The 26,010-nt window shown below is 53.0% G+C and overlaps 1 protein-coding gene across 10 annotated transcripts in view; it reads left to right on the forward strand.

Annotated features, from left to right (window-relative positions):
- The window catches only part of ARHGEF7 (Rho guanine nucleotide exchange factor 7), a 133,619-nt gene that overhangs the window by 49,143 nt on the left and 58,466 nt on the right, over positions 1-26,010 (forward strand). For 7 of the 10 annotated variants that reach the window (XM_036831778.1, XM_036831782.1, XM_036831783.1 and 4 more), the window contains 3 exons: positions 6,403-6,487; positions 9,786-9,916; positions 15,605-15,806. In XM_036831778.1, coding sequence (XP_036687673.1) covers positions 6,403-6,487; positions 9,786-9,916; positions 15,605-15,806 — 418 coding nt within the window. Of the gene's footprint in view, positions 1-4,395; positions 4,434-5,919; positions 6,168-6,402; positions 6,488-7,099; positions 7,157-9,785; positions 9,917-15,604; positions 15,807-26,010 lie in introns of those variants that run through there. The other 3 variants (XM_036831779.1, XM_036831781.1, XM_036831785.1) reach the window with 3 other exon arrangements.

Consider the following 26,010-nt stretch of genomic DNA (forward strand, 5'->3'; position numbering starts at 1 on the left):
GCTGGCAGCCGTGTTACCTTATGAGCCAGGACGTTCCTGAAACTGCAGCCCACGCAGAGGCAAGCCGAGTCAGGAGATGGCCTGAAGCTTCCGACTTCCGTGCTTGTGGTTCTTGCCACTCTTGACTTGTTAGTTGTGAGAACCAGTAATTTCTTCTTTTGTTTAAGCCAGTTTGAGTTGGGTTTCACTTGTTTACAGTTGGAAGGTTCGTGACTAACAAGATCTTTGTTATGTGAAGTGTATAACACACTCTATTTTGTGAAGTGAAGTTTGCTTTTCTGTTTTATTATGTGGAAGGTAATGCTGATTTCCAGTACCATCTGTGCATTTGGACTCCAAGGTGAAGCAGCTCACTGATGCTGGGGTTAGGGGAGCCTTTCAGACGGAAGTGTTCGTCAGCCTCCTGTCACCCTGCCGGGGCGGGGGTCCGCCCCACTTCTTTGTCAGGCGTGGCAGCGCTCTGCCGAGTGGCTGTGACATCTGATGGGCCCAGTTAGAAGGGGTGGCAGCTGGATTTGGGGAGAAGAGTGTGGCGCAGGAAGCAGGACTCCCGTAGTGGGTGGGCAGGCGGCTGGTTTCCCAGCAGGGCCACGCCTCCCTCCTGAAGCTGGCGCGTGGCCCCTTCCCTCTGGTGGAAGAGTCTGGAGCGCTGGCCACGCCATTCCTGGGACGCAGGCCCCGGGGCTTCCTCCCCGCTCCTGCCCTTGCTGCCCCGTCGCTGTCTCTGGGGCCTTGCCCGTGCCGTGAGGGCAGCCACGCGGTGAGCCGCCGTTCCAGAGCCTCAGCCCTGGGAGCTGTCAGGCTGGCAGTGGACACCTGGGGCCTCCCCGTGGGAGACTGAGCCACGTCCCCGCCAGGTGGCTCTGGGCTCCTGACACCCAGACCACCTGTGGTTAGGCCTCTGAGTTTTAGGGTGACTTGTTATATGGACGGGATGACCTGGGGGGTTACAGGTGGCACTGTGCTCTGGTCTCCCTCCATCTCCTGACCCCGCCTTCCTTCCTGGTTCTTATGGCACCTGCTCAAGGTTGCTGATCAACGGGGAGGGGAGAGGAAGTCTTTCAGGGCGAGCACGGAGGCATTTGTGTCTTTTCTTGGAGATTTCTGTAAAGCAGCAGCCTTTAGCAGTTACGTGACGACCGTCTTTAGAATTTGGGAAGGAAGGAAGAACTTTGCTATGGAGTGATAGGTACTTTTTTGGGAGCAGTCTTATTTTGAATAACAGGGAATTCTGTGACTCAGCCTAAGAGGTTTTAACTTGTACCATTTAGTGTTAAAACGGTCCAACTTTACATGAGCTGACTGCTTCACTTTAATGCCGTTTTTTTCCTGCTTGTTGTTCGGAGATGTACTCTCCCCTTCAAGAGCCAGTTCAGTTAGGGAGAGTGTGGGATGTGGATGTGTCGCCAGCTCTCGCCGAGCGGTGCTGTGTTAGCCAGCAGCCCCCTCGTCTCCGCGGCTGACGGCACTGAAGGTGTATCCTGCCCGTCTTGTTGGCTGCGGATACGGGGTTGCTCTGATCCAAGTGGCCTCTTTATTCTCCGGTCCAGGCTGGTGGGGCAGCTCCAGTTTGGGCCTTGCCATGCTCACTTAAAGGAAAAGACCGGGGAGGCTGGCTGAAACGCCTGAAGGCTCCTAAAGCTTCGCTTGGGGCCTGGCACGCACTGTCCTGCTCAGAGCGGGTACGTGTGCTCACAGCTCATTGGCCGGAACCCATGGGAAGGCGTGGCAGTGGGTGGGGACGCACACCCCTCTTTAGGGGTGACCTGGAGTTAGACAGAGGAAGTTGGGGGACTTCCCTGGTGGCGCAGTGGTTAAGAATCCGCCTGCCAATGCAGGGGTCACGGGTTCGAGCCCCGGTCCGGGAAGATCCCACGTGCCGCGGAGCAACTAAGCCCGTGCGCCACAACTACTGAGCCTGCGCTCTAGAGCCCGCGAGCCACAACTACTGAGCCCGAGAGCCACAACTACTGAAGGCCACATGCCTAGAGCCCGTGCTCTGCAACAAGAGAAGCCTCCGCAATGAGAAGCCTGCGCACTGCAACAAACAGTAGCCCCTGCTCGCCGCAACTAGAGGAATCCGTGCACAGCAACAAAGACCCAACGCAGCCACAGATAGATAAATAAATAAATTTTAAAAGAATAAAAAAAGGAAGTTGGAAAATAGTATGAGGAACGTGAACTTTCTGGATTGATCAGCATCAGTTCTTATCTTGTGCCTTGGAAACTTCTTTATTTCACAACATTATTGGTGACGCTTCCCTGAAAACCACGGTGGCTCTTTGTGCCGAAACGCAGGCGCGTCCTCTTTCTGGCTAGAGGTTTGTCTGCACGTTGGAGAGCTCCGGCCCGTGCGCGTGGGCCACCCTGATGGCCTCGCCCTGCCAGCTTGGTGCTGGTGGCGGTCGACATACGTGCCGCCTCATCTGCTCAGGGGCGGGTGAGGCCTCCTTATTCCAGGTGTTAGTTCTGGAGCTGAACCTGAACGTCTGGAAATGTGACATCAAGTAGAAATAAGGAATGTGTCAAAATAGGATAATCTAGAGGGCCAGCAAAAGGGAAGGCTGGGAGGTTGAGTTTGGGCCAGGTGCCTGACGTTCAGGCTTAGCCCTTTAGGTGGTGTGGCCCTGACAGTGCTTTCTGGGGCTCAGTGGTCAGAGCGTTGGGTGCTCTGAGGACCTGGGCCTCTGCTGGACAGATGCGGAGCGATGCCGGTGCTGGAGCTGCCGCCGCCCTGGCGTGCACGGAGCTCTGCGGGGAGCCTCGGCGTTCTGGCGAGTGAGGGGGTCACCCGCTCGAGCGCGAGCCGGGGCGCTGCTCAGGGGGCCCCGTGGAGGGCAGCACCTCCCGGTGTGCGGAGCCGTGTGGTCTGTTCTCTGGACAGGCTCTCGAGTGTTCTCCTCCGTTCCTGAGCACCCCACCTTGAGGGAGCTTTCTTTGTTTTGTTTTGTAGTTGTTTGTATTATAGAAAAAAGAATTTTCCGTGGTAGACCGTAGTTATCAGTGGGTCAGTTTTTTCAGGAGACCTTGAGATTTGGTGTACAAGATTGAGTATTTGTAATTTCACTCATTTTTGAACTCGTGGGGCATTGGCACGGTGCTGCCTCCCGTCACTGGCATCCTCATCCTCAGGCCTTTGTCTGTTCCTCGTTCCCGTCTCGTGGATGCGAAGCTGAGGCCCAGAGGGCTTCGGTACATGGTGTAGGGCCGTAACCACGGGGGGGGGGCAGCCTTCAAGCTCGGAAGGACTGTCTCCCTCCTTCCCAGCTCATCCCAACCTCGCTCCCCTTTGTGGGTGACGACAGACACTTCTCAGAAAGTATTTTTATGTCCCACTTTAAATATTCTGGGTCCCTTCTAGCTTGGTTTCCACATGGTTTGGTATTGTATTTCATTACATAGTATTGTTTCTTTTGAAAGTAAGATATTAAAAATGAACTATAACTAATACATTTAATATTATGAGTTTTTTTGGCAGAAAACTGGTAGGATAAGATTGAGAATATTGGATTAGTCTACTGTACCTTTAATTCACTTAAATGTAAAAGTGAGGGTGAGTTTTCGGAAATACACGTTCCCAGTTGGGTAGATTCCGAGATCTTTGTGGTATGTGTTCCCTCTTCTCTGTGCTTATAAGGGATGGCCATGGGTGTGAGGGGGCGAGCTTGCCTGGGGAGAGGGTTCCTGACACCTTCCCTCTCTCTCCAGGGAGGTGCTTCTCACCCTTGGCTGCATGGAATCACCTGGCAAGTGTTCACATTCTGATTCGGGGTCCCTTCCTTGGAGATTCTAATTTGTTAATAATTAGTATGGGATGTGGCTTGAGTGTCTTGGTTTTCTAAGGTCCTGGGAGATCCTAACGTGCGGCCCCTCCTGAGAACCCCCTGAGGAAAGGCGTGGGAGCGTGGACCCGAGGGGCGTGGAGGGTGGGCGTGTGTGCCCTCAGCCCGCATGGCAGGTCCACGGGAGGGGCAGGCTTATCTCCTAAGCATGAGCGCCGCGGGGTAACTGTGTGCCCTATTAATGAGACTTTCCTCTATTCCCACAGTACAGACTTTCTCTGTACCCTAAGATTTTTCTGTTTTTGCTTTTTGTTGAATAGATTTCTATTTCAGGAAGTAGTTGGTTTTCTTTCTCTAGAGAAGCACCTTAGTCAAAACATTTTATTGACTCAGAATGTGCATTTTTTCCCTCTCAGTGGCAAGCGTTTGTCTCATCTCATTGTGTAGCTTCCTGTTAAGAAATGTGGTGTGTGTGTGAATTCACTTAAGTTCTGATGTCACTTTGGAGCCCATTGGTGGGCCGTTTCAGCCAACCAGACGCTTCCTGGTATCCAAGTAAGAAAGATATATAGTTCTGGAATAACAGGAAACTTCAGTTTTCAACATCCTGTTTTTCTGGGTTTTGTGACTCTCTGCCTCACCACGATGAAGGTTAGTAGATGTTTTTATGTATATTTCTTTTTTGCAGAATACCACAATTTGAATTTTCCAAGCTCTAGAATTAGAACTTGAGAGCTGAGATCATCTGCTCCCACCTTTTATGAGAGAAGGCACTTTTATTTCCTGCACAGAAGGAAGCTGAGGCCTATTGAGGGTCATACTTTTGTTAAAAAATGCAACCAACCCATTACAAAATGTAGCTGGATATATCAGCCTAGATCGTGCTCTCATTTGACTTGGAATTTCTTTTTAAATAATAGATACCAGAACAAATGAGTTAAAGTCTGTACTATAAGGTGATTCTAAAGACTGTTCTAAGGGGATACTCTTTTTTACAGGCAGGATCTGGCATCATGAATTGTTTTATTTTTTGCTGCATCAGATGAGAAATGCATGAGTGACATCCACAGAGGGCTTGGGTGTCTGTGTTTACGGCTCCCTTCCCAGCTCTGTGTTTGCAGCTCCTCCCTTGACTTGGATTTGATGGCCTCCTTCCTGGAGGTGGTTTTTCAGCTTCTGGATTTGTCTCTCTCTTGTTCGTGTTTAAATAGACATATCTCATGATGATTTTTACTCATCTCAGAAATTAAGACTGAAGACTTATGTGGAAGACAGCAGTGGTTATTTAGATTTGGAATGGCTCTTCTCAGCTGCTCTTTATGTGTCTGTTCCACAGTGACATTCAGTGCCACGGGGTGGGTGGCTGGGTGGATTGGTGCCTTGTTACCCATTCAGCAAACACTTGCGTTTTTACTGTGTGCTGGCCATTTTCTGGATGTTGGGTGTTGTGAGGTCTGCTTGTGTAGATTTCACGGTCTAGGGCAGCGTGCACACACAGACCGTAAGATTGCGGCAATGAATGTGCCGGGAGCCTGGCTGGGCCCTGCTGAGTCTAGTGGGGGGGTGAGGCTGGCGGGAGCCGGATGAGTAAGAGTTAGCTGTGCAGGAGGTGGGAGAGGCAGGAAGAGGAGAAGCGGGGGTTCCTGGCAGGGTGTGAGATAGAGGAACCGCCGAATCGGGGGAGAGGTGACAGGCGACCTGCAGAGGAAGTCATTCCTGGGATGACTGGTCACCATAGTTCATTTTTGCCCCAGTGAGAGAACCTTTGAAGAATGTTAACACAGTTTTCATTTGGGCGTCTAAACACATCTGTATGTTAATTGCATCTCAAAGAATTTTTTTCACAATTTTTCTGGCACAGAGTTGTGGACGATTTGACTGCTAAATTTTTGGGGGGAGGGCAGGAGTTATTCAGTGATCAGAAGGTGTATGTGGCCTTCAGACAGAGTTTGGGAGTGAGACGCGTTTGTTGCAGCGCGCGTGTTTGCGCGCATCGTGGCTCAGCCGTGCTGTGTCTAGGCAGCCTGACGCGCAGCGTCTCTCAGCTCTTGGGTGTTGGAGGGTGGGCGGGGAGGGGACGCGCTTGGGCGCGTCCCCAGTCTCTAGGCGGCCGAGATCGCAGCGATGCAGACCAGATGGTCCCGGTCTGGCCTCGTGCTCTGCCCGGAGGGTGGCGGTGTCCCCGCCCCCCCTCTTCTGGAGTCGGCCTCTCCTGCCTTCCCTTCCTTCCCTCTCGTATCCTCTCTGGTGTCTGCGTTTCCCTTTTGCTGCTGTTGGTTTTGGCATCGGCTGTGGCCGGGAGAGGAAGTCTGTAGTAGGCCTGCCCTGAGGCCTCAGCCTCCGTCTAAGGAGAGGAGCCCTCACGGAGTGCCAGCAGCGCCCCAGGTTATGAAGCAGGGTGCGGCAGGGTGGGGACGTGGTGGTTGGGAAGCTGGACTCAGGCCCAGAGCGGGCCCAGGAAGGGAGTCTGGCCCGGCCTCCCGCTCCGACCGGAAGCCGGGCTCCCAGGTGTGCCGCCTCGCTGGGGTCTCACCTGCGAAGCCTACTGTCTTCCTCTTGCTGCGCAGGCCTGCCCGACACCGGGCTCTGCTAATTCTGCTTGTTCACTTTTCCCTTTCAGACATTTGATGCAAACGATTTGTATCAGGGGCAGAATTTCAACAAGGTCCTCAGCTCCTTAGTGACTCTAAATAAAGTAACAGCAGGTAAGTCTCTTTTTACTGAACTTGAGGGGAGGGGGAGAAAGAAGGGGCAAAAACCTGTGGCTTTTGTGTTAGTGAGGCAGAATGAACGTTACTGAATTTAAAAAAGGAGTGCATTAAATTCTTGGTCGTCACTTGTGCTGAGAGCAGAGTCCTCCTCTTGAGGTCCTGGTAGATATCAGTGCTTCCCTTCCTGTGGGCAGAGGGAGAAGTACAGCAGAGGAGGAGTGCCTCGTTCGCAGGGGCTACTCATGGGCTGTCCTGGAGCTTGAAGCACCTTGCTCTGGAGGTTTATTAAGTTCATGCTGATTAAAGCTCAGATCTAGTGCCTGTTTTTGAGGTGCGGCCAGTGAGCTGGCCTCTACAGTAAACACCTACCTGGACCAGGTTTCCTGAGGGTGACGAGGGCCCCTGGGCTCTGTGGGCTGCGGGTTCGAGCCCCAGTCGCAGCTCTAGAGAGAGGTGGGCTCCCTGACCGTGGAGAGGACAGCGAGGTCTGTATGCGCTCCTGTGGGGCCAGCTCGGGCCTGGAGGCTGCCTGAGGCACCGGAAGGGCTTAGAGGCTCTTTTGTTTTAAAGTCATTTTTGTTTTCAACTTACCTTTATGGACTGTAGTTTCAGATCCCTGGGAGGGGCGGTTAGCCCTTGATTCCTCTCTTTTCATCAGAAAAAGTAAGTTTCTCTTGTCAGGGTCTCCTCTCATTTCGCCCCGACCCTTCCTCACCGTGTGGGGAAGGGATGGGGTCGGAACGCTCGGGGCTGCAGGAACCGCCTCCGGGGCCCCTCACGCCATTCGTTTGCTGGGAGGGCTGTCTGGGCGCCGCCCCGCTGCCCGAGCTTGGGGACGTGCGCCCAGAGCAGCCTGTGCTGCCCGCCGTCCCGGGCAGGGCTTCCCTTTTCATAGCTTGACTTCGGGCTTGAAGTTGAGAATGTCTAGGGCTGTTGAGGTGACAGCACCTGGGGACACGCTAAATTAGGACCCCGGTGAGCGAGTGTAGGAAAGCGTGAGGGTCCAAGTCCAGGAGGAGGGCGGGAGGGGGCGGGGAAGTGGGGGCATCAAGGCGGACGAAAGTACACGCAGCCATCGCACCGTCCAGGCGGGAGGCGTGTGGCGTTTTGTCAAGCTTGTGCTGCCTCCTCGGTCCCTCCGTGGAGCAGTGGTAGACCTCACGTGAGCAGACAGGTAATAAAGGAGCCAGCCCGCCACGGTCGAAGCGTTGGCAGTCGATGACGGCTTCACAGGGAAGGGCGCGTGCAGGCGGCGGGTGCAGCGCGGGCCCCTCCCCGGCCCCGGCCCGCCTGCAGCGCTTCGCCGGCATCTGGGCCGCAGTTGGACACGCACTGCCCTCCGCTGAGCTCGCTCTCTGGCAGCTGGGGCGAGAGCGGCTTTGGCAGACGCGGTCCCCACGTGTGAGGCCGCGGGCGGGAGATGGCAGGTTTGCTCTCGCCCTGGGTGTGTAAGTTCAGGTGGGTCGGAAGGTGAGGGGGAGCGACGAGGGCGGCTTCGCTCCGTCCACCGGGCCGCGAGACCCTCGGTGATCGAGGCGGAGCCCCGCGAGCCACGGAAAGCGTGGACACAGGCCGGGAGCTGTACCTTCCGGGCACATGTTACCGTCGTTCCCACCCCCATCTGGTGCAGAAGTGTTTCTCGTATGTTCTTGACATCATTGGATATACCCTGGACGCAGAGCACGTAGCGCTGTTCTTTACAAAGCCCTGTTTGGAAGTTCTGAAATAAACCTGGTGCTCTTCTCTTCAGCTTTTAAACAAGAGGACTGAGCCTTCTCAGATGAAGAGAACTTTTTGCTTCTGTATTTGTCGGCTACCGCTCTTCATTTGTGTTTCTGAAGTCAGCGTGAAGGAGGTGACGGTGCCTTTTCAGCCGTCGACTGTAGGGGCTGAGACAAGTGTAAGACAGGTGCACCTGCTGACTCCACGGTCATTGTTGGGGAAGCCCGTCACCGTCTTTCCTCTGCTTCCGGCACTTCAGGGAGACCCTTTGTGTTCTCCAGGCGTGTGGAGGAATACTTGCCTCTTACTTGGACGGAGGAGAGATGGGAGGTGGGGAAGGAAGGGACCCTAAACACTCCCTGGGTACGGCAGGCAGCCACTGGGCAGCTTCTTCACGCCTGTCCTCTGGGCACTGTTTGGGCCCGCAGTTGCCAGGCCTCTGCCACACGGCGGGAGCAGACGCTGGCCCTTACTGCCAGCGCTGAGCAGGGCCTGAGAATTGGAGGGGCTTCCACGCTGAGACGTCAAGGTGGCTTTAGGGCAGGGGTCCCGGACACCAGGTCCGTGGAGCCCGGCAGGCAGCATGGAGGAGCGAGGGGGGCAGAGGGCCGCGGTTGCTCTGCCCGCGTGCGCCCTGCTCAGCTCTGGGTCAGTCAGGGAGCGCAGAGCCAGAGGCGCCAGAGCCCCGGTGCTTCAAGAACAGCTGGAAGTGCCGGTTTCCCTGGGAAGTCCCCAGACTTTGAGCTGTTGGTACCTAATTCAGAATTTCATAAGACGCTGTGTAAGCCAATCCAGAGGGATCTGCCAGAGAAAGAGGACCCGGAGACCCCCAGTTTCAGGACATTTTTATAGAAGGTCCCCCACATAGCTTTAGGAAATTGCTAGGCGCGTGCATCTCAAAACAGTGATTTCCCTAGAAAACGCTCTCGTGGCCTCATTTTTTAAAAAATCACACCGCTTCTGCGAAGTGCTGGTGGCCTGAGTGGGGTGTGTGATCCTGCAGCGACTCGAGAGACAGACCTGAGCCTTTAGTGCTGTGCGGTCTCTGGTCCTTTCACAGCCTTGTGAGGTGAGTGAAGCGTGCCTGCTGTCGTGCCGAGGGCATCATCCTCAGAAGGGCCTTTCTGGCTGGAAAGTGCCAGGGGGTCTGTTTGTTTCAAGTAAGAGAGTCTTTTCCGTCTCTGGCACGATCGCGCTTGCGGCTCGCCCACTGCGCAAAGAGTGATCCTGGAGGAGCGGGCGTGCGGTGGGCACGCAGGGGAGTCTGGGTGGGGCTCTGCTCAGGAGTCGAGCGTGAGAGGCTTCTTGTTTCCAGGTGAGGAGAAAGTACTGAAACAGTTATGAAACACGGTGTAAACTCGGAACTTAGCGAGAGAAGGACTGCTAAATAGTTATGTTCAGTTAATTCCCGGGAAGGTGCCCGGGGCGCGTGCGGTCGTTCGGTCCCGTGGCGGGGACTCTGCTCCTGGTCTCCTGCGCGGGTGGCCCCCCGACCCTCGGAGCCCGGTGCCGGGTGTGGGTGCAGTGCCAGGGGACTCAGCTCGCTCTCTCCCCTGTGACGACCTTGCAGACATCGGCCTGGGAAGTGACTCCGTGTGTGCCCGGCCCTCCTCTCACCGGATCAAGTCTTTCGACTCCCTGGGACCCCAGCCTTCGCACGGTCGGACTTCAAGACTGTTCCAGGGCCAGTATCGGAGTTTGGTAAGTGTGAGAGTTGGTCCCTGAGAATGGGAGTGTGTTGGGAGCCGGGCGTGTGCAGCGTGTCTGGGAGGGCACACGGGCCTCCGGGGAGTTGCTCAGCCAGAGGTGGTTTGCCTTTGCTGCCGTCGCTCCTGTTCTCGGGCCTGGCGTTTGCCCATCACCAGCTTATCCGCGTGCCACGCTTCATGGCAGCTTCTAAGAAATTTGTGTATTTGGGGCACTCTAGTTTAAGATATAGATCTGTTTATCTGGAGGGATGTGAGCTTTAAAATGTTTTCCTGGTCACTTGCATCATATTTTCTTACCTACTCTGCACAAAGGTACAGAAGTTTGGGAATAAGAAATCCATATCTAGTACTTAGATGATGAAGAAAATGGCTGAAAGCCGAAGGACCTAGAGGGGTTTTTTCTCTTTATGAAAGCGTGACGGCGCCCTACTGAGTCAGGATGCGGGTTGTGGAGGGGCTCCCTCGTAACGGTGCTGGTGAGGTGGGGAAGCCACCTGAGATGAACAGTCCTCCTGGAAAGTGAGGGAAACCCATTGTAAGTCGCCAGGAGACCAGGCTGCGAGCACAGGCGTGGAAATGCGGACCTGGGGGGGTGGGGCACAGGGCCGAGCAGAGACCGTGGGGAGAGGCCGCCCCATCCGCCAGCCGGGGCCAGTGTCCGCCTGACGGACAGCCGAGCCCGCTCTGGACCGGATGGCGGCCTGGTCCTCAGCTCGACCAGCCGGTGCTGTGACTTTGCTTCATGCGACACTTTAGTAAATTATTGTATGTTAGAGAATCAGTGATCTCGTCCTGTGCGTCTGAAGAGAACCGACCCTCCTGGAGTCTTCAGAGACCACCGCTCTCTACTTTACCACAAGAGAATATTGCCCAGTAAGCTGGTGTGATCCTCGGAAACGGAAGTTAACCTCGTTGGAGCTGTGTGTTGTAGAGAGAAGTTAATTTGAATTTGGTCACGAAGCAGCGGTAAAAACGGAGAGCTGTAGAAGGGATATAATTTTTATGCGTTCTTGAACTTTTTGAACTCAAGCTAACTCTCCCTGCTGTGTGTCTGTGACTGTTCTTCCTCTCTGAGAAGTCCCATTGCCCTGTTTCAGGCCTTGTGAGCAACACAACACACCTTGAGCGTTTTTTCTCTGTGCCAGCTCTGGCTGGTTCGGTGTCTCACCTGGACTGACTCGTGTGACCCTCACGGCCACCCCGTGAGGCTGGACGGACTTAAAGGGTCCCATTGCGAGCTCTGTGGTCCAAAGCAAGGGAAGATGCCCAGACCACTTGAAAAATAGTTTCAGTTAGCTTTATGAAATACACAAGGAAAATGCAAGAAAAATCAACAAGCTTTGGACAAAGAAATATTTGCTGTCTGACCCATTCACTTGTGGCAGTTGTCGTCGGTTTTTTTGTTTCTTTTGTTTTTGAGTAAATGAGGAATGGATTGCAAAGGAATAATTTTAGTGAAATAAAGTTAAATGTTCTGTTGTGATGAATGTTGCTGAGATTACGGTAAGTATAGCATTGGTGTTTCATTAGTGAGAGAAAGTTTAAGTTACACCAGAACTAGAAAGCCCCAGCCACCTTGCCTGTGCCGTGGACCCGGTGAGCCGCTCATGAGGCGAACGCGGTGAGACTCCTCTTGACCTGCTAGGTAAGTATAACGATTTCGGACTTCTCTGGCAGCGCAGTGGTTAGGAATCCGCCTGCCACTGCAGGGGACACGGGTTCGAGCCCTGGTCCGGGAAGATCCCACATGCTGCGGAGCGACTAAGCCCGTGCGCCACAACTACTGAGCCTGTGCTCTAGAGCCCGTGAGCCACAACTACTGAGCCCACGTGCCACAACTACTGAAACCTGCGCACCTAGAGCCCGTGCTCCACAACAAGAGAAGCCACCGCAGTGAGAAGCCCACGCACCGCAACGAAGAGTAGCCCCTGCTCGCCACAACTAGGGAAAGCCCGCGCACAGCAACAAAGACCCAACACAGCCAAGAATAAAAGAAAGAAATTTATTAAAAAAAAAAAAAGAGAATAACGATTTCTCCGCCCCTCGTTTCAGGGGAGCTTTTAGAAAAGGGGAGGAAAAGAGCTGAAGCGGTAAGCTAGTGACTGAATACACCCTTTCCAGCCTCCCGGGGCAGCAGCAGCAGCGGTGGCGGCAGCCCCCCGTGAGGAGGGCTGGGCTGTCTGCCTGGTGCGTGGTCCTCACCCCGCCTGGGCCCGCGCCCGCTCGCAGCGCTCCTAGAGCCCATCCTTCAGTGTAGGCCATGCTCCACGGCTGGGAACCTGTGGCGTCAGAAATGAAGGGGTCCAGACTGGCCGCCTGGCCCTGCGCAGACGTCGCCCTGTCCTGTCCTTAGCGGAGTGTCCCTTTCTGGAGTGGGGAAGGCGTCCCTGCTCTTGGCCTGGCCTGCAGCTGTGGGGAGAGCGTAGGTCACCGCCTCGGCAGCATGCTGACGGGAGCCCCGCGTGCCACTTGCATGCCGGCCGGCGTGCGCCCAGCAGTGGCGGGGACAGACAGCGCAGCAGCAGGGCTCCCGGGGCAGTTTGACCTCCTTAGGGGCCTGCTCTGCGCGTGTGTTTGTTACGCGTCATGTTCCGTTATTGGAATTTGTCACCCGAATCGGCTCTGCAAAGCCAGGGGAAGTCACAAAAAGGAGAATGTCTTGGAGATCAGAGTAGACGGCTGATGAGTGATGACAGTGGTCTGCAGAGAGAGAGAACCTGACACAGCGTATGAGCGGGTCGTGTTTCTCTGACCAGAGCGAGGGCAGCGTGTGCCGTGTCCCGGCTGTGACGTGAGCCCTGTCCGGCCTTCACCGCTCCGGTGCCCCTGCCACCCCGCGTTTGAGGGGACAGGGGTCAGCCGGAGGGTTCCTGCCAAATGTGGATGAGAGATTGTTTTATCGAATATTCTAAGTATTAAATGTGAAGTATGCATTAAATGTTTAATTCATTAGGCAAATATTTAATGTATTAATTTGAATTATTAAATAAACACGATTTATAGCAGTTCACGTGTAAACATGTAAATAGGTAAATGCACGTGAACTGTTTTAGGCGTTATATCAGCTCCTCTTCTCGAAGTTCTGCCTGAGCGCTGTGTTTGTGCCTTATCTTTCTCATCTTGTTTAGGGACGCACGCACCTAGTTTAAAGACTCAGGTAGTCCTCCAAGACTTGCTGTTAGAAGAAAATCAGTAGAGACGACCACTTCCCGTTTTTTCTGTTGGTTCTTTAGGCATTTGCCTGTGTCTCTCTAAATAAAATGCCTTATATAAAGGTTGGTTTTTGGTTTTTTTTAAATACCACAGCGTTGCCACTGTGGACGTCCCACAGTGGCGGGGGGCCTCAGGGCTCTTCCACTGCCCCTGGGCCTTAGCTTCACGGGTGCCTCTGGGCCCCCCTTCCCCGTGGCTGAGTCCTGCAGTGGCCTCGTTGGGTGGGTGTTAGTGCAACATCAGCATGACCCAGACTCACAGCGGGGCCACCGTGAGCTGGGGCTGTTCTTTCCTGACGACCTTCTGTTGCCTCTTTAGTTTTCTGTGCACCTTGTGCAGATTATAGTCTGGTCTTTTGCCTTTATTGGAAGAATCTCGTCTTTGCGCATTCAGACGTGTTAGGGTTTTTCAGTTTCCTCTTCCTGGGGGACGCTGGTGAAGTCTTCTGGCCGCTGGAGGGTCTCTTGGTTGCAGCCAGGATGTGGCAGCTGCCGCCTCTGTGCTTCCGTCATCACCTGCAGACTCCTCTGACCCGAGTCGGCTTCCTCCATGTCTTTCTCTGTCTTCATTTTTTTCGTGGTTAATTCCCTGTTTTGGAGGAGTGCATCTTATACTAACTTCTTGAGCAAGGGTGCAGGGGAGGTAAAGTTTTTCAGATCTTGCATATCCGCAGATGTCTTTTTTGTCCTAATACAAAAGTTTTTTTGTCTTTAGTTTTCTGAAGTTTAGTTACGGTGTGACTTGGTCCAGATTTCTTTAGGTGTATCCTGTTTGGGGTTCACTCAGCTTCTTGACTCTGTGTCTTTTGTCACATTTGGGACATTTTTAGCCGTATTTCTTAGACTCCTTTTCACCTCTGTCCTTTCTCCTCCAAGACTTCGATGGTTCCAATCTCAGATCTTTGTCATTTCCCCCAAGTCCCTGGGGCTCTCTTAATTTTTTTTCACTCTGTCGGTTTGAGTAGATTTTATAGGTTCTGTTTCATTTCTGGGATTTTCTATTTTGTCTGTTTTGAGAGAGCTTCATCTTAGTGTTGGGATCCATGTCTGTTCTCAGTCAGGCTCCGACCTTCCCTGTTCTTGGAATAAGGGGTGTCTTCAGTTCTATCCTAGACACTTTGGAGAGTGTGTTGGAAGATGCTGGATCCTGCTGAGATCTCGCGTCTTAGGCTGCAGCCCTGGCTGGTGGGGTTTTGTGTGGCGGTCCTGGCCGAGGGTGGTAGGCTGTGGTTCTGGGGACAGCTTGGTTTCCTTGCAGTGGTGTCGGGTCAGACTCATTGACCTGGGGTCACTGGGGTTTCTCTTGGACCCCTGAGAGTGCTGCTGGACGGGGGTCGGGGAGACGCTGGGCCTGGCTCCCCGCCGAGGCTGGGTGGAGGGCAGGGGACACCTGTGTGGGCAGGTGGGGCTGCCTGCTGCCACCTGGGGGGACTGGACGCTGGACTCCCAGCCTCATCTTGGCCGATGTCGCCGGTGCTGGCGGAGCTCTGGGGCTTGGTGGGCCACGGGACGTCCTGCCTGGTCCCCTGGGACACCCGGGTGCTGACTGAGTGGCCCATGTGCTGCCCCCTTCCCGCCCCTCTGGCCAGGAGAGCAGACTCTGCTTGGGGATGTTTGTCTGTTGCCTTCCGTTGGCAGCCCCAGGTTGCAGGCCTCTGCAGCACCCGCTCTGGAGTAGACGGAGACAAAAAGACGCTCTAGCCAGCCTGCCTTCCTCTGCCCACTTTTCAGAGAGGTGCGGTTAGGCTTCATCTCTGAGAAGGATGCAGGTTAAAATGAGGCACCCTTTCTTCCTGTCGGTTTGGCAATATCCAGTGTTGGTGAGCGTTTGAAGCAGTCAGACGTCTTAGACGCTGCTGGCGGGAGTGTCGCTTGGCACTGGCCTGTGGGAGCTTTTTGGAGGGCAACTTAGAAATGGGCGTTAAGATTTAAAATGTGTCATCCGTGTTCTCTGACCTGAATTTAACGTATCGGCTCAGTTACAGGCGTGTGCAGACATGTGCAGACAGTTCTGATGCAGCCTTGTTTTGCAGTAGAAAACAACTAGACACGGTCTCAAGTCTAGTAGTGGAGACTTGGTTAAGTAACTAATGGCACTGCCGTACAGTGTAATATTAAGCAGTTAGTTAAGACTGCAGTAATTAAGGACTGCTGGGAAAATGGTCGCAGTGTATTAACTTGTTGCAAACTGTAGAGAAGTGTGTAGTGTGTAAATGTATGTGAAAGTGTGTCTCCGTTCACGTAGGCACAACGCTGGCAGGAGTGAGACCTTTGCAGCCGTTGAGCGTTTCCTCCGGTACTGGACCTGGCGCAGCGGACAGGGCCGTGGGGACTTGGGTGTGTCCAGGCGTCCCTCTGCCCTGTGAACGGGGTGGTTATGCTCCATTTGTCCAAGCAAAATCTGTTCCTGTCGTAACGCTGCAGAACGTGTGTCCTTCGTGACGTCTCCTCCCTTCTCCCCTTTTCAGGACATGACGGATAATAGCAACAATCAACTGGTCGTAAGAGCCAAGTTTAACTTCCAGCAGACGAATGAAGACGAGCTGTCCTTTGCGAAAGGCGACGTCATCCACGTCACGCGGGTGGAGGAAGGGGGCTGGTGGGAGGGCACGCACAGCGGCAGGACCGGCTGGTTCCCCAGCAACTACGTGCGCGAGATCAAGCCCAGCGGTGAGTGGCCGGCGGGGGAGCAGGAGGCGGGGCACGTGCTCGGGAAGCTCCCGCACTTGGCTCCCCGTCCCGGGCGGGGTCGGTCTCCCGCGTTCTTTCTGCGAGGGGGAGTGGTGTTTGCCCCCGCGCTGGGGGAAGGGCTGCACGGTCACAGGCTAGCTTTTCATTCCGTTGCGACATCAGCACTTTAAAATAGAGACTTACTCTCTTATGTTCCATTTGTAAGGAGAAACATCTCAAATCTGTTAGTTTTTATTTTTGTGGTTACACTTTTATATAAGGTAAAATGTATTGCCCTTTTGTAGGGCTAGTGTCAGGACTGGGAGTTCGCTCTGTCATGCAGGCTGTGTTGAGTTTCTGACTGTGGGTGCTTTTGCCCGTCATGCACAGTTAAGTAATTTCTGTCCTTTTCTTTGTGCTAATAATAGCATTTTAAAATGCATCGCTTTCCTTAGGTTTTCTGCAATTGCTTAACGTTACTTTACTGAATTTAAAAAATTACTCAGAGGCTTATCTTATCTTGAAAGGGAATAGTGGTACTGGCACTTTTTTCGTTTCTGCTTAGACGCACGTCGTGGAATCGCAGGTTCTCTCTACGGCCTGGGATCTGTGACTTATGTCACTGCGGCATGGGTGTGGAAGTTCTGGCGCACGGCCTCTGCGTGTGTGTGCGTGGTGCTGTCCTGCGTGGCGTCACGGGGGGGTAATGGCGGGCCTCCCGAGCACGTCTGCCCAGTGGTCCCCATTCCCTGAAGCAGCGTTAATTTATCGACAGAGACTGCTGGTTTTATCAGTGCAGTCGTGTAGTCCTTGCCCTCGTGGGTTCCTGTGTGTATGTGTATATGTTTGTATTCATATGGAGCTGGGGTGTAGGCGCTCTGATGAGTGAGATTTCAGAACCAGCGTCTTGAGGGGAAGGGTGGGTGGCCGGAGACGCAGAGGTGGGGAGAGATTTGCAAGCCGAGCCTGCTGTGACTTGACTTGCATGTCGTCCGTTGACTGGAAAGGCCTTGCTGTGTGCTGCGGTGTTCTGGTTCTGCCTGGGGAGAGTGCTGGTGGTCCGGGTGCGGGTAGGGCCGCGTGGAGGGAGTGTGATGGGAGCGGCTCCGCGTGGGGCGTGGGGAGGAGCCCCGGGGCCCGCGGGCGTTTCAGGTTAGGGTGCGGGGACGGCGCTCCCTCGTGGGGTCAGCGGGGCTCGCGCGTTCGGGTTTGCGGGTCTGGCACAGAGCAGGAGCTCAGGGAGCGATAATTGCTGCTCTTTGGTTTTCTGAGGTAGCAAGGAGAAGAGCTGTCTAAAGGTGAACGTGACAGTTCTGATAAAACAAGTATTTTCCTAGCACTGACGTCAGACCAAAGTATTTTAATAAGGCAGCCTGCAGCCCTGATGGGTAAAGGTTTCTGGCGTTGGATTTTGGGGGGGAATAACACGTGCTTCTTCCGTCTCTTTTAGATTGTAGTAAAATTTACCATAATGCAAAATTGACCATTTTAACCATTTAAAAAAAAATTTTATGTGTACGGTGTAGTGGCACTAAGTACGTTCACATTGTTGTGCAGACATCACCACCATCCATCTCAGAACTTTTTCATCTTCCCAAATTCTCAACCCATTAAACAATTCCTGTCTCCCCTGAGCCCCTGGCAGTCGCCATGCGACTCTTTGTCTCGACTGACGTTTGACTCCTAAGAGCCTCATGTTAGGGGAATCGTACATTATTTGTCCTTTTGTGACTGGCTTATTTCACTCAGCATGTCTTCTGGGTTCACCCGTGTTGTAGTGTGTGTGTCAGAATTTCACTCCTTTTTAAGGCTGAATAATATGCCCTTGTATGGTTATGCCACTGATAAACCCTCACACCTCTGTGTTTCTCCTTTGTTCTCACACTGCCGCCACACTTGGAGCACTTCTTATACCAGCGTGTGGGCTTTCCACACATCAGACCATTGGATCACACCAGCTGGGTGTACTACAGTTCAGTTCAGTTCTGATAACCATCTGCCTGGGGTTAGTGTCACAGAGGTTGACGGCTCAGGCCCACAAGACTGACCCCACTTCATATGCCCCAAGCCCCAGGTTGTCATCTGGGCTTCTGACCAACTAGCTGTAAATCGGGGTTCCTGTGACCCTCTCCTAGAGTTTGGTAATTTGCTGGAAGGGCTCGCAGAACTCGGGGGGAGCACTCCTCAGGTTTACTGGTTTAGTCCGTAGGAAAGGATATGGTTCAGGACACAGATGAACAGCCAGATGAAGAGGCACAGGGGGCGAGGTCCAGAAGGGTCCCAAGCGCAGGAGATTCTGTCCCCGTGGAGTTGGGGTGCCACCTTCCTGTCACGTAGGTGTGTTCACCAACCTGCAAGCTCTCTGAACCCCACGCTGTTGGGATTTTACGGAGGTTTCATCACAGAGGCATGAGTGATGATGGTTAACTCAATCTCCAGCCCTCTTTCCTTCCCGAGAATGGGGTGGGGCTGAAAGCTCCGAGCTTGTGGTGACCAGGAGCCATCCAGAAGCCCACCTAGAGTCGCCTCATGAGAACAAAGGACGCTCCTATCACCCAGGAAACTCCCAAGGGGTTTAGGGACTGTGTGTCAGGAACAGGGTCAGAGACCTAGTATTAGAATAGAAGATGCTCCCAGTGGTCTTGTCAGGACATTCCAAGGGTTTCAGGAACCTTGTGCCAGGAACCGGGGGCAGAGACCAGTATATATGTGTATGTGTTTTATTTCACAACCGAATTTTGTTTATCCATTCTTCTGTTCCTGGACTTTTGGGTTGTTTCTAGCTTTTGGCTCTTGTGAGTAGTGTTGCCGTGAACATGGGTGTACAGGTGTCTGTCCTGAGTCCTTTCAGTTCTCCTGGGCGTATTCCTAGGAGTGGAATTGCCGGCTCATGCAGTGACTCTGTTCCGTTTTTGAGGAACTGCTGTGCTGCTTCCACAGCAGCTGCGCCATTTCACGTTCCCGTCAGCAATGCACAGGGGTTCCTATTTCTCCACATCTTTGCTGACACTTGTTGTTTTCTGTTTTGTTTTGTTTTTTTGATACTAGCCATCCTAATGGGTGTAAAGTGGTATCTCATTGTTGCTGTTTTTCTGTAGTTGATATCGTTCTATTGTTGATAATAAAAGCAGTATTTTTTCATTATCGTAATAATACAGTTAGCAATAATAGCCAAGTTTTTATGTTCTGGTTCCTGTAGGAAGTGCTTTTTATCTGTGACTTCAGTCCTCACCACAACTCCAGAGAATAAGTACTGTTGGGATATTCAGGGCATAGGGTACAAATAATACCCTCCTTTTAATCTGTCCATGTGTAGAACCAGCTGAGAGCCCGGCACTGCTGTCAGGCTGATTGGGAAGTGTTGCCTTGGCTTTACAGACATGGCTGCTGGAAACTGTGGCTTAGTCTGCAGCTTGGTTGGATTTGCCAGTAGTCACCAGTCAGTCCTGGGGCAGCGGGGCAGCCCTGGTGCCGGCCCTAGAGCCTGAGGGCTGGGGCAGGCCGAGCAACTCATTCTTTTTCGAGGGATGAGAGAGAGCAGCACTGGCCCCTTTCCCGGAGGGTGAGGGTGAGGGGGTCTTCCTCCTTACCAGTGAGATCCAAGAGGTCACAGAGCTGGTGGCGGGCACGCCCTCAGGGGGTCGCAGAGCTGGTGGTGGGCACGTGCTCGGGGTCCCAGAGCTGGTGGCGGGCACGTCCTCAGGCGGTCACAGAGCTGGTGGCGGGCACGTCCTCAGGAGGTCACAGAGCTGGTGGCGGGCACGTCCTCAGGAGGTCACAGAGCTGGTGGCGGGCACGTCCTCAGGGGGTCACAGAGCTGGTGGCGGGCACGTCCTCAGGGGGTCCCAGAGCTGGTGGCGGGCACTTCCTCAGGGGGTCACAGAGCTGGTGGCGGGCACGTCCTCAGGGGGTCCCAGAGCTGGTGGCGGGCACTTCCTCAGGGGGTCACAGAGCTGGTGGCGGGCACGTCCTCAGGAGGTCCCAGAGCTGGTGGCGGGCACGCCCTCAGGGGGTCACAGAGCTGGTGGCGGGCACGTCCTCAGGGGGTCCCAGAGCTGGTGGCGGGCACGTCCTCAGGAGGTCCCAGAGCTGGTGGCGGGCACGTCCTCAGGGGGTCACAGAGCTGGTGGTGAGGCAAGCCATAAAGAGTGGAACTTGCTGATTGTGCAGACGTCTGTTGAATCTGGGCTTCTTGAATTTTGCTGTGCACAACTCATTTAAATGGGAATTCTGGTCTGATTTTGAGTCACCATAGTAAGAGTGCAGATGAGTGCAAATGAATTTTTCCTTTTCAGGTATTTCTCCTCATGGAGTTTCCAAAGTTATCTTTTGAAAATTACACTGAAAAGATAGTCCCGGAGGGTTGTTTTCAGGTGGATGAGAGTGTGGTCAGTGTCGTCTGTTGTTTTCAGGTGGATGTGTGAGTGTGGTCAGTGTTGTCTGTGGTGGCAGGTTGTTCACAGCTGTTGGCCTCTGAGCGTCTAGCAGCCTGGCATGAGTGTTCTGCTCTCAGCCCCACTTTTGGAGGGGGGTTTTGGGGCTGAGAGCCGGGGGTGGCGAGGGGGGCAGATGCAGCTCTACGAAGAACCAGCCATTGCGTGTTTATGAGGGTTTACCTGCATCAGGAGTGACTGCATCACTTTGTTCTGCCTAAGATTCCTATTTCTGTGTCTTAATCCTGTGTTTCTGTGTGTGCGTGCGTGTGTGTGTGTGAGAGAGAGAGAGAGGGAGAGAGAGAGACCCCCTTTAATCGTATGTGCGTAACTGCATTGTTGTCAAAGGGCTGTTTGCAGGGGTCACGTGGAATCCCTAGTTTTCATACCAAACTGAGACCCAAGTAACTTTGAAAACTTTCCTTTTTTTCCTGTTTGTTTTTTAAAATATAGGGAATAACATATTTGCTTAAATTGGTGATCTGTTATGCTAAGTATTCTTTATTTGACTGTTGAACCAAAGGAATAACCTCTTTTGGGAGTAAGTTTCCATCCTGGGTGTCCTCAGGTTACTTCAGTATATTCTAAGGAAAGCTGTCCCCGTCTGATTTTAAACGTGGGCATTTGAGAAGGAAAGACGTGAAACCATGTTTTTACCGTATCACTTTGTAACAGTTGAGAGTGAAACTCTAGGATCACAATAACATTTCTGTATTGCATTTTTTTTAGTAATTAATGTGGCTTTTTGATTTTGGAATAGGTTTCCTTTTTGAAAGAGCAAGTTTAGCATAAATGTTGTAATTCACAGTGTCGTTAATGCTTAATTTTCTGTAAAGAAAATGTGCCAGGTCCCAACATACAGACTCCCCTAACTGGCCATCATGTCAGGGTCATTTCCTTACCAAAGACAAACGCCGACTTCCTTTAACGGTGAGTTTCTCTTCTGCGTTAAATTTTGATTTGATTTACTAATATTTTTATCGAATAAACGAAGCTGAGATTCCTTCTCCGTGATGTCCCCTGGGCTGCGTGTCTTCTGTCCCGCTTCTCGGACGGGGCCTGTGCGCGGCCGCGGTCGCCTGCCCCCTTGTGGCCGGAGGTGGCAGTGCTCTGGTCAGGCTTCACCTCACGTGTTTGTGTCTTGGACCTGTGTGTGGTTTCTTGTTTGAAATACTCCCTCCTTGAAGACAGATCTCTCCTAAAAGTCTGCCTGAGGATATTTCACATTTTGCTGCAAAAGCACTGGATATTCTTCCTGAATATGTGAAACTCATTTTATTCACACATGTATATGTGTATTTTACACGCGCGCGCCTGTGCGATAGTTTCTTAAATTTGAGGGAGATGGAAGGAAAGCAGCCAGGAGGCCGGTTCTACAGTGAGCGGCGCTGGTGCTGCTCTCCTTCAGGGAATGCGGAGGCGCTGGGTCTCCCGGGGGTTAGAACGTGAGCGCCGCCGTGGCTGGGCTGCTGCTGGGGGCGCCCGTGGGCTCGGGGTGCTCACAAGGCCCGGTTCATGTGTGCATCTCGTGCACCAGGTTTCTTTTAAGTGGTTGTTTCTGATGCGCTGAGTTTACTTTCTCCCATTTCTCATCCGTGAACAATGAAGGCACTTCTTGTAAATGTTCCTTTACGATTGGGTGAGCTTAGGGTGCTGAGTCATGAGCCGTGCTTGGCAGTGATGTGGGAACTCAAATGACTCTCACTTGCTACTCTCGCTTGCAGTGTGATGTTTAATGAGCATTCACACTGCCATTTCCTAAGTTTCTCATTTTCCAGTATTTTCTGTTTATTTTTGGCATACTAAAGTGGCGTGAAATGCAAGCTGGATTTTGGACGCAGTTCTTTCTCTGGCTGTGAAAGAGCAGTGTTGGACAGAAATATAACCTGTGCAGGGAGAGGGACAGCGTGACGCAGAACCTTGTCTCGTTTGTGTGGCTGGGAAGAGCCTCTGCCCTCGCCCCCTTCTTCGGCATGGAATGGACTTGGGCGTGTGCGTGTGCATGCACACGTGTGCATGGGTGCGCTTGATGCTCTGTTTCTGAAGGCACCCGGGATGGGGCTGGGCCTCTCCGTGCTCTCTCTTCCTGATGCACATTTTTTGGGTGGGGAGAGTATAAAATGTAAGCCTGGCACCTCTGGCGCGTGTGGGGAACCTCACACATGTACAGAGAGGCCTGCGGTTAGGTGATTGGTAATTTGTTCTGGAATGTGGAAGTGAGTGTCCCTGTAGAGTAACATAATAAACGCACACTCACACGAACACCGATGTTACTGGGCACTGTAGGGCGTGTTCCGTGAGCGTGGCCACGTCCCAGTGACCGTGATTAACACCCCCTGGTTCAAGGACACGCCCATGGGTCAACTGTCCTGGAGCAGTTTGGGGTCAGGGTCCATAGTCTTCAGTAATAGAGATGCTCTTTTTTAAAAAAGTTTTATTTGTAAAATATTATGTGAAAAGTAATCCAGACATGTAAAAACAAAGCACGTGGGACAGAAGGGCTGATGTGATGATGAGCAGAGGTCCTTGCGCCCCCTCCCCGCCTCCTGGCCCTCGCCCCGGGAGACCCCGGCCCCCCGCCACGAGCTGCCTTCTCCGCGCAGCCCCTTCCTGTGTGTGGGACTTCTCTGCCTGATTTGCGTCCTGCAGACTTTCTCTCTGACTTGTTGTCCTCCCTTTCCCTCTCTCCTGTTGATTCCCTTTATCAGGAATGCTAAACTAATACCCTTTGTTTCGTGTCTGTGGACATTGACAGTCATCTCTTGATGCCCCACTTTGTAATGCGAGGACTTACCCTTGACCTTTTTCCACCTTTGCATTCTGTTTTTCATACTCCAAGGTTGTTAACGATTGCACTCGGTTCTAAAATCACAGCCAACGTCCATTCAACAAATATTTACTTGAGTGGCCACTGTTGTGGGAACTGGGGGAAAAACAGTGAAAAAACAACAAAATGTCTACCCATAAATCAGGAAGCCTACCTGAGGTCCCCTGAATAGAAAATTGGGTAGCATGGATGATGGGGAAGGGGACGGTGCCCTGTGCTCCCTGCTGGCGTTAAGTAAAGAGAGGAGGGGCTTTGAGAGGATAAAGAAGGCTTAGGGCAGAGCAGCCCCCATGCACGGTGTAGATCTTATTTGGTTCCTAATTCAGATAAGCCAACTACAAAAGTCATGTTGTGACCGACCGGGAAATTTGAATATGGACTTGCATCAGATAATATTAATGAATTATTACGAATTTGTCAGGTGTGATGAGTGCCTGATGTTAGGATTTTAATTAAGGAGGAGATCCCTCTGAGTAGGATGGACACGGAAGTGTTGATGGGCTTTGCTGTGAGGCTTCCAGGAGGGAAGAGGGTATGAGAGCAGCCGGGGGCTGGTAACTGTGGAGGCTCAGCAGGGGCACACGTGTGTGGGGTTCTCCCCGCTCCTGTGCACACTTGGAAATCTCTGTAACAGAGGCTCAGACAGAGGTTCAGGAGTGTCCACAAGGACAGATTATCGCTAAATGAACTAGGAAGAGGTTCAGCAGTTGAAAGCCAATAGGAAAGAGTACAGGGTTGAGGAAACTGGCAGCACAGAAACCAGTGACCGTGGGGCTTAAGCCCTGGAGAGCGAGTGCCTGACCGGGGGTGGAATGGTTTCCAGGCCGGGTGACAAACAATGGGGACTCAGAAGCGGGAGCCAGAGTTGGAGTTGTCCTCAGGGCTGAGCGTCGCCTGTGGGCTCCGAGGGGTCAGTGCACACAGCCTGGCGGGAGGGCCGCCACCAGCGCAGAAAGCAGGGCTGTGAAACCTTCAGACAAGAGGCAGAGGGAAATGAGGGATGACGGGAGGGAGCCCTGACTCTTCCAGAAAGAGGCGGAAGAAAAGCCGATGATAGCTGGGTCCTGAGGTTGCCGGGGTTTGACTGCCTTTGCCTCTGGAAGCATCGCCAGCTCCAGAGCCGCCCCACGGGGGTGGAGGGGTGACTGCGTAGGGCTGCTGTGCTGCCCTAGCCCAGGACGCGAGAACTCGCCGTTTCTGGAAAGTAATGCTGCCTGCTCATTTGCTTTGTCGTCTCCTGAATATCTGGTTAGATTTTACCCTCCGTGGCTTTGAATCCGCTTTCCATACTTTCGTTTCTTTGCTTCGCTGTTTCTTGGCTTCACTGTTTCTTTGCTTTCGTTACTTTGTTCCACACTCACTTGGAGTCCATTCCTCAGATCTCTCCCTTCCCAGGTCCCTCCTCAGTGCCCTGTTTACCTGTCCACCAAGATTTTCGTTTTAGTGACCATCGTATTCGTTTCTAGAAGTTGTTTCATTCTTTTCCGGATGTTCTTCATTATCATGATGACTTTTTAATTCATTATGGTCCCAATTTCTTTCCAGGCATTTTAAGCACACTTGCTGTACAGCCTCCTAGATTATCCTGTTAATTTCTACATCGCGGGGACTGGTTCCCTCGTATGTTTTCTGTTTACACTCTCTTGGTGGTTCATTCTTCATGAGCTTGTGCTTTATTTTATGGATTGTTCTTTGATGGATGGTTGTTCAGTGGGTACCTCTGTACCCTGGGTTGCAGAAGTACCTACAGAGACGGCTGACATTGGCTTCCTCAGGGCTCCCAGAGAGCTTTCTTGCCCTTGGCAAATCCTGGTGGTCCTGCAGGAGATGGTGTGGCCTTGGATTGCATGCTTGGTGGGATCAGGCTTGGTTTGGTTTCTCACAGGCTGTGTCCCCCATCCCTGAGTGGCCAGCACACTTCCTAGCTGCTTCTCTGGCCAGCGGACAGAAGTCTCTAGGCTTCCTTTCATTAGCCGTGCGGGTCACCAGAGCTCCCCCCACTGGGACGGGGCAGTCCTGTAGCAGCACTGGTTGCGGCCCAGCCCCGGGGCAGCCCCCACCACTGCCAGTGCTTTGCGGCCTCCTTTACTTTTGGCACCTGGTGGGGGGGTCCCCATCCCCCTCTTCTTTTAGCACATCTGTGTTTAGATCCTGTTGTTATCGGCGTCTTTCAACATTTACTGCAAGAAAGGGGGCACGTGCTGCATCCGTCGGCCCTGGAAGGGGGCGCTGTGCTGTCCTCCTGGCTCCCCACCCTCATCCCTGCGAGTGGAATCTATTTTAGCCATTGGATGGGCCAGAACAATGTCTTGTTTTTCTTAGGATACTGGGAAGGCTGAGTATTTTCTAATATGTTTCCTGTGCATTTTCCTCTATTATGCGTGGCCATGACTTGGCCTCTGTTATGCTGCAGTGACACTTCAACGTTTTCTCTGGTGGGGGCGCTAGAGGCCACCCGAGGCTCGCAGGGGTCCTGCGCTTCTGCTCGCCCCGCCACCACGGGCGACTGTCCCTGGAGCCTGGGCCTGGAGCGTTAGCCAGCGCTGCCCTCCCGGGTCTCCCGCAGGTGGCACGCAGGTGGCACGCAGGTGGCACGGCGGCAGTTGCACCTTCTGCAGAGGGCGTGTTGGCGGCTCCTTCGTGTGACAGCTCATTGAGCGTCTGGACCCAAGGCTTTGGGCGTGTGTTCATGACGCCTCCCAGCCCAGAAGTTTCCGTTTAGCGACCAGCACATTGTGTGCTTTCTTTTTCTGAGGGAGAAAAGACAGCCCCTTTGGACTTAAACCTTGATTTGTCTGGGTCTCTTCTGCCTGTCCCTTATTTTTATAGAATATTAGTAGATTGAAGCTTGCTTTTGAAAAAACTTCTTCCTTGTAGTTCTCATAGTAAATTGACTGAATTTTATTAACCGTGGTGTTGTGAGGTATGTCTTAAGTTTAAGTAA

The sequence above is a fragment of the Balaenoptera musculus genome, chromosome 18 (assembly GCF_009873245.2).
Source record: "Balaenoptera musculus isolate JJ_BM4_2016_0621 chromosome 18, mBalMus1.pri.v3, whole genome shotgun sequence".
NCBI classification, from domain to species: Eukaryota; Metazoa; Chordata; class Mammalia; order Artiodactyla; family Balaenopteridae; genus Balaenoptera; species Balaenoptera musculus.